The 8678-nt window shown below is 41.2% G+C and overlaps 1 protein-coding gene across 1 annotated transcript; it reads left to right on the top strand.

The window, feature by feature from the left end:
* The first annotated feature begins 467 nt into the window (after window positions 1–467).
* Window positions 468–2385, top strand: LOC125538256 (uncharacterized). Its single transcript, XM_087540278.1, has 3 exons — window positions 468–1226; window positions 1334–1990; window positions 2101–2385. The coding sequence occupies exons 1-3, from the start codon at window positions 591–593 to the stop codon at window positions 2164–2166; spliced, it is 1359 nt and encodes a 452-aa protein (XP_087396404.1). The 5' UTR covers window positions 468–590; the 3' UTR covers window positions 2167–2385.
* Window positions 2386–8678: the final 6293 nt, after the last annotated feature.

The following is an 8678-nucleotide window of genomic DNA, read 5'->3' as shown; positions in this document are numbered from 1 at the left end:
GCACGGACAGAACAAAGATGGTCCGGCGAGAATTTATAGTAGTTTTACGTTGAATGGATTTGATGGTTTGCAAATGAGGTATCCGGTCATGAAAATGTTTTTTGTTGTTGATCGGTCACTATCCACTGACGCGTCCGGACGCGTTTGGAGACGGATTTTGCGAGTTGTGGTTGTAGATTCTCTAGAAGACATTGAAATGTGGGAGGCGTGGAGGTAAAAAAAAAAGCGTCAAACGCCAACGCCAGCTATTCTGTACAAGCTAGCCATGACCTCCAAGGTTGGGGACCTCGCAGGCGCATGCAGCAAGCCATGCGCGCGTGCCAATTGGTCACAGTCCTCACCATCCGTGCCATGCCGCTGCAACTTCCGATGAGCAGTAATTCAATGAGGCTTTTAACATCTTCCTTCTGGGAAATGTAAAGCCTAGCCCCTTCATATTCCACCCCAACCATTAATTGACTGACGCTGCCGTTATCAATACTGGGCACCGCGGCGAAGCCATTGGTATATGCAGCACCTCAACTCGTCTTCTTCCTCACCACAGTTCCTCTTCCTCAGCAACTAGAGGTCACCACACCACACCCACGAACATGTCCTCGTCGAGCATGTCGAGCGACGGCGGACCTACCGTCGCCGTGAAGCTGTTCATCGACAAGGCGAAGAGAAGGGTGCTGTTTGCGGAGTCCGACAAGGAGTTCGTCGACGTCCTCTTCAGCTTCCTCACCCTGCCTCTCGGCACCATCGTCCGTCTCTTCGACAAGCAGTCTCATGTAGGATGCCTCGACAAGCTGTACAAGAGCGTGGAGTGTCTCGGTGAAGGCCACTTCCAAGCCAAGCCGTGCAAGGCGATGCTTCTTGCGCCGGTCAATGCAGCAGCAGCCTACTGCCACCGGCTTCAAGTGAAAGTTGACGACAGTAACCCCGTGTATCACTGCAAAAATGCAGAGTGCCACTATCCCTGGTATAGCTCCGCCTCTTATGCTGTTTGCAGATGTAGAAATGTTGTCGAGTACGCCGGGGAATGGGAAGACATAAATCGCCGTGCTGCTCTTGGAGACAGTAATGTGGATGGGGGTTTTGTCATCAGTGACTCCAAGTTCATCATAACAGATGATCTCCAAGTTTCTCTTGCATCCACAAGGGTTATGTTTTCTCTGATGGACCAATTTGGGATCCCAGGAAATGGGAACATCGAGGAGAAGGTGCTCCAACTCAATTCTGCCATGGTATGTCTCTCTACGTACCCGTGCACATCATCACATTGGAGAAATTATTTGTACTGCTGTAAGTTAGTACTACTAATATATACCTAGTTGCATTGAATTTCTTCCAGATGACTAGGTTGCTCCGGAGAGCAATGCTGACAAAGCAGCCTTTAACTGGACTGTATTTCAATGTTGCTATTGCGCCGAATGGTACATATCTTTGTAAGCTTCCTGAGAATCTGTTGGCAGAACAGGCAGCTGAGGCCACTGATCCCAACTTCAAAGCCATCAAGGCGAGGCTTGTGCAGACCAAGGATAACTCATCAGTGCTGTACGCTGAGGTTGGGCAAGATTTCGTCGATCTTGCCTTTGGACTCCTCTGCATTCCCGTTGGAACTATCATGAAGACTTTTAGTCACTTGCCCCAGAAGGGATGCATGGGTAATCTTTACAGGAGTGTAGCTGGAAGTGTGAAAGAAGAATGTCAAGGCGTACTGCTGACCCCAAAGGTAGCGCCTTTCTTTGGGTGCAGCAGCAATGTACTGCAGGTAGAAGAATTGGCTGGTAGACGAATCTTTGCACGTCGTTATTTGGAGATGAATCCCAGATCCCATGATGATACTGGTGTTAGAGGCTACATCAAAGGTACCCCAATAAACTTCATGGTGACCAACGATCTCCAGATTATGCCGTTATCCTTGACCAACACCATCCAGCTCCTGCACGCATCCAACATTCCGAAGAATAAGCTTGTGGAGAAAGAACTCACGCTCAACAAAACCCAGGTATTATCTTTTTCCATTGCCGGTAAACAATGCATGGATGCTACGGAGGGAGTTGAGCATATATTAGAAGTTCTGAAGTTCTCACTGGTTTTCTTGTGCTGTCTCAACAGGTTCTGAAGATCGTTAGAGCTGCATTCGAGACACGTGAAGCACTGAGCAGCACGCTTCTCCCTTAAAGCAGTAAGGGCGTTTGCTAAGCTAGCCTTGAGCCTCCTCCAGCCCTCCACTGATCTGGAGCCCTAAAAATATGAGAAGATGTTACTAGAAGTTTTATTTTCTCAATGTTTAATGTTTGCAATCTTGCTAGCTTCTTGTTAGTTGTTACTTTATTGTCTCTTCGAACGTCAGTTGTAGACGTATATCGCCTACTCAATTTGATTCTGAAATGAACTTTATTACCCTTTCTAGTTTCTACTCATACAGATCAAATAACTAGCCGACTAAGATTAGATTAACTAGTCACAAAGCTGTATGCGCAACACCGATCGAGGAGCTATGTTCGTTGAATCGGTCAACTAAATGTACTTCATTCATTCCAAAATAATTGAAGTTGTAAGATATTCGTAAGCCAAACTTCTTTAAAGGTCCAAAGGAAAATCTGCAAAGGTCTATGACATCAAATAATATGAAAATCCGCAAAGATCGTGCTCAAGGAAAAGAAGTTAAAGATACCACCAATGCGGAGGACACCAAGATGTTGACCTTGAATGTGGACTCTTTGGATGCCGACGCAAGAATAACCTTGCAATCCGTTCGCTGCCAGATGTTGCAACGGCAGAAAGATCAGTTGACGAAGGCGGAGAATGAGGATGCGGCAGAGGCGGACGCCGAGGTGGAGGCTGCCTACGCGACGGCGACAACATCTTCATCGGGGAGCAGATGGCTGGAATTGTCACTCCGGTAGGGCAAAAAATTGCACGGACTGTCAGATTGATATTCTTTTGAATTCGGGCATGTAAACACTAAGCACACTTGCCTCTTTTTTTGTTGTGATCGGGCATGCGGTCTAGCGGCGGTGTGACTGGGTCGGAGTAAATTTGAATATGAAATTGCCCTTTACAAGCGGACATATAAAAGATAGCATTGAATGGCGGCCTCCCACATCCGTGTCCACGGACTGGTCCCTTGTCCGCGGATGGATGCAGGAGGAAATTTATGGGTTGTCATTGGAGATGCCCTTATGCTTTATAATTTGACATGTCTCCAACTTTCTGCTGGCCATGCCAAAGTATATTTTTCCCTTACTGCAACATAACATATTTTGTTCTCATGGCAATTTTACCATGATGTCTCTGGGATTTTTTTCCTTTTTCAATAAAAAAATTTGTATGTGTTGTCATGGTCAACTTTTTATATTTACTAGAAGAACACCCGTGCGTTGCAACGGGGCCACATTAACTTTAAAAGTTCAATATTAATATTCTCATATATATCAAGTGACATTGGCGACCTTTTTTTTACCATCAATTCCTCACACACACTCTCTGCCTCCCTCTTCCTCACTCTCTCCCCCTCTCCCTCTCTCTCTCTCTAACACACACACACATCCATCTTATTAGGTACGGGACCATAATCCATCTATTTCACACACACACGCTAGTACATAACAATATGGATTATGTGTATTATATTTGCCACCACAACTGAGGGAATTAATTTCATGTAAATCGGCCAGCCACAGCTCCAAGAATACGCGGAGGAGGTGGCCCGGGTCGGCGTCGGCGCCGTCCGGCACGGGCCACGGGCCCGCTTCCAAGCGCGTCTGCGCGTCGGCCACCCACGCCGTGTCCTTCAAGTGCCACTTCCACCGCACCAACTCCCAGGGTCACAGCCATGGCCAGGGCCAGGGAAGCCGCCCTTCTTTGCCCCCTTCACCGGCCGCGGCCAACGCGGTGCCGCGGCACCCGGCTTCGCTGTCCTCGTCCTCCAGCACCGTCGCGACCCAGTGACGCAGCCCAAGCATCGGCCTCGAGAATCAAGAACGCTCGACAACGTAGAGGGAAGGAAAGGTCATATACATGTCATAAGAAAGGGAGTTTATTTACTGCTCCCTTGATGTATTGTTTCCTTTGTTTGGAGATTGATTACCATCCGTGAGTTAAGGTAAGGTTTACGTGATTGAGCGATTTTTTGAAAATCAATTATTTGTTTTCTAATTAATGTAATTGAGTGATTTAAGGTAAGGTTAATTAATTTAGATTTGATCTTTAGAGATTGTTCGTGATTGATTCTACATTACTAAATAACTTGCGCCAGTATGAAAAGTTCTGATCTGTTTAGATTTCTTTCGTTGTGTGAGAGGGTGACGTGAAAATAAACCGATGAAGTGAGGAGAGGGGACGAAAAAAATCTACGAAAAAAAACCAGCGAAGATGGGAGGAGGTACCAAAAAAACCATGGAAGGTGGGAGGAGACTACCAACTGCTTCATTAGGAGTAGAAATTATTAGAGATTAGAGATTATTTGTTTCCTAAAGCAAATTTCATTAATGAGAGAGATTTCGTAGATTTGGCTAAGGTAGGAAAGAATCTATTATTTGTTTACTAAAGCAGATTGCATTAATGGGAGAGATCTGTTGATTTGGCTAAGGTAGGAAAGAATCTATTATTTGTTTGCTAAAGCAAATTGCATTAATAGAAGAGATCCGTTGATTTGGCTAAGGTAGGAAAGAATCTATTATTTGTTTCCTAAAGAAAATTGCATTAATGAGAGAGATTTGTTGATTTGGCTAAGGTAGGCGATTTTTGCGGTTCGTGGCGGCTTAGTGTGAGGTGGGACGAGGTACCAAAAAAAAACCATGGGAGGTGGAACTAAAAAAAACCTGGGAGGTGGGAGTTGTCCCTGGTTAACCTACGAAATTTCGTAGATTTTTTTAGGACGAAAAAAAACCGTGGGAGGTGGGACTAAAAAAAACCTGAAAGCGAGACTACCAACTGCTCCCTTAGGAGTAGAGATATGTGTTTGTATGTTTGACAGTAGCTTACCAAATCAATCAGATTGGGGTTGGCAAATTGTGTCGTCATAGCCTCATTGGAATATACAAGTGTTTTACCATGACAAATTCATTTCATGGAGCATGGCAAATTCACTTTATGAACCATGGCAAATTCACTTTTATGGAACCATAGCAAATTAACTTCTATAGGCAATGGCAGATTTCTTTTTACTGATTTGATGAGGTAATTTTACACTTTCATCATGGCAAATTTTTAAAGATTTTTCATCATTAATGCCTTCTTCTAAACATCATGGCAGGCATCTTGTGTGTGCCATCATGTCACACTTGCACACATTTTTTTTGTCCATTAATGTTTTCTTCCAGCACTAAGCCAAGTGGTTCCGTCGCAACGTGGCATTTTCATTCTACATGGCAATCAACAATTATTTTTTTATCATAGATCATGGAAAATTTCCTTCTTAGCAATATGATTTTTTTCTTACTTTTTATGTGACCATGGGCAATTTTTGTTTATGTATCTTGGCAAATATAGTTTATGGATCACGACAATTTTACATTATGGACCATGCCAAATTTCTCTCGCTTTTGCAATATGAGAAAAAAATATTTTATATGTGAACATGACAATTTTGCTTTTATAAACCATGGAAACTTTACTTTATTGATCAAGACAAAATTTACTCTAGTGGACCATGGTAAATTTAGTGTACAGTTGATGGAAATTTATTGCAGTAGCGACGTTTGCTAAGCTAGCCTTGAGCCTCCTCCAGCCCTCCACTGATCTGGAGCCCTAAAAATATGAGAAGATGTTACTAGAAGTTTTATTTTCTCAATGTTTAATGTTTGCAATCTTGCTAGCTTCTTGTTAGTTGTTACTTTATTGTCTCTCCGAGCGTCAGTTGTAGACGTATATCGCCTACTCAATTTGATTCTGAAATGAACTTTATTACCCTTTCTAGTTTCTACTCGTACAGATCAAATAACTAGCCGACTAAGATTAGATTAACTAGTCACAAAGCTGTATGCGCAACACCGATCGAGGAGCTATGTTCGTTGAATCGGTCAACTAAATGTACTTCATTCGTTCCAAAATAATTGAAGTTGTAAGATATTCGTAAGCCAAACTTCTTTAAAGGTCCAAAAGAAAATTCTGCAATTATTTTTTTATCATAGATCTTGGAAAATTTCCTTCTTAGCAATATGATTTTTTTACTTTTTATGTGACCATGGGCAATTTTTGTTTATGTATCTTGGCAAATATAGTTTATGGATCACGACAATTTTACATTATGGACCATGCCAAATTTCTCTGTCTTTTGCAATATGAGAAAAAATATCTTATATGTGAACATGACAATTTTGCTTTTATAAACCATGGAAACTTTACTTATTGATCAAGACAAAATTTACTCTAGTGGACCATGGTAAATTTAGTGTATAGTTGATGGAAATTTACTGCGAGCATGGCAATTTCTATTCTTACCATGAAAACTTTTATATTTGGAACATGAAAATTTAGTTGATGCCTTTTCATTTTAGCATCATGGTAATTGGTTTTGTATCATGGCATCTTATGTGCATCATGGCAGATTTACACTATTTTTTGCCATCATCTCAAACTTGCACACATTTTTTATCCATTAATGTGTTCTTCTAGCACAAAGCCACATGGTTTCTTATGCAATGTGCCATTTTAATTCTACGTGGCAATCGACAATTATGTTTTTATTTTAGATCATGGCAAATTTCCTTCTTTGCTATATGGCCAAAATATTACTTTTTATGGGACCATGGCAATTTTATGCATCATGGCTATTTTACTTTACAGACCATGGTAAATTTCTTTCTTTTTTGTAACATAGCAAAGTTTCTTTTATATGTGATCAAGGAAAATTTAGCTAGTGGACCATAGCAAATTTAGTTTATGCACCATGGAAAAAATAGTTTATGGACTGGGCAAATTTTCAGAAAGATGGTAATTTTATATTTACAAGGGAAATTTACATATTTTGGACCAATTCAAATTTTAATTTAAAAACCATGTCAATTATTACCCTTTGGCATAAGTAGTAGCTACGTAAGCATGGTGGCAACTACACACCCATTGGCATAAATGCCTTTTTTACATATGAGGTGTCGGGTTTCTTATGGCACTGGCACTAGTGCATTTTTGTTGTATAGAAATGACTTTTTCTCACTTCTCTTTGTCTTTTTTATTATCTTTTTGACACAAGTTCCTTTTCGTGTGTAGAAATGGCGTTTTCTTACTTCTCTCGGTCTTTTTGCTTGCCTTTTTCGGCACAAGTGCATTTTTGCTTCCCTGACTGGTCCAAAGTCACGATATACTTGTTATAAAGTTATTTCTCATGGTACAAAATAATTTACCAAAATAATTGGAGATAAAAACTGGGGCCATGTGTAGATACCACCATGGGTAGCAAATTATTTCCGTTATTACCATGGCAACTTTTATCAATTTTTTCGGACATAGCAATTGTTGTTGTAACACCATGATAAATTCCTTTATATGTACAATTTTTTTATATCATAAACCATGGTAAATTCCTTTTTGTACATCATGGGGGAAAATTTATTTTGAACATCCCATGGGTAGTTGGCCCGATAATTGCCATGGTAACATACAATTGGTTGCACAACTTAAGAAATTGGGTTGCGCAACATGCAACTATGGGTTGCACAACTGAAAACAATTATTGTACAAAAACATCAATATCAGTCACCTTAGTAAGGTACCAACAAAAAATTTCAATCCTTAGCTGATGCTTTCGCACAATAATTTGTTAAATTTTCTAGTTTTGTTTCATGATATGGCAGATTTAGTTCTAATGCATGTCATTTTGTGAAATTTCTTCTATGACATTTGTGTGTATTTGAAAACTTTTTTTCCTAAATGCATCCAACAAGCTATTTTTTTTGTTTGCATTTCTTTAGTGATCGCAGCAACATTGCCACCAACAATTTTGTGAAATTTCTTCTATGACGTTTCACTCGCTCGGGCTAGGCTGAAATCTGACGTTCGGTAGATATTGGGATCCAAAATTAAACGCCAATGTCGAGACACATCAATTCAGCTCCTGAGCTCATCTGCTCCCTTGAGTGAATAGTAAAATTAGGAAAATACTAGAGAAATTCTAAAAATATCTGAATTTTTTTTGGGATGGATGATGCTCGGGTCCGTAATGTCCGTGCCAAATTAGGTGGTGTTTGGGCATCTGTGTAGTTCTTAGCAAAAAAAGGTGTTTGAGCATCTGAATGGCTCTTAGAGAAAAAAAGTGTGGTATGTGAGAAAGTTTGCTGTTCACGTACTGTTTGGAGCTTCTTAGATATCCGAACACGATGAAATTTGACACAGACATCATGCACTCGAGCATCTTCCATTTCAAATACATTCAGATTTTTTTTATTTTTTATTTTACTGTTCACCAAAAGGAGATAAACCTGAGCTCATAAATGAATATTCGCCTAAGAGCATCTCTAGCAAACCCCTTAAAATCGCAAACTGTAAAACTGAGATACGAGTCAAAAAAATGCGTTTTAATAGTTCATTTTAGCTACGGCCAAATAAACACTGTAAAACAAGGATAAAGAGCTCCTTCCTCTAGTCCGGCCGCTGCCGCCCCTTCCCCCAGCCGGCCGCGCCCCACCCCGTCGAGCGCGCCCGGCCTCGCCGGCCCCGCCCCGTCGCCTCCGCCGTCCGCGCCTTGCTCT

This window comes from Triticum urartu, chromosome 2A (genome assembly GCF_056163025.1).
Source record: "Triticum urartu cultivar PI428250 chromosome 2A, HENAU_Tu73, whole genome shotgun sequence".
NCBI lineage: Eukaryota > Viridiplantae > Streptophyta > Magnoliopsida > Poales > Poaceae > Triticum > Triticum urartu.
This window is presented reverse-complemented; position numbering and strand designations above follow the sequence as displayed.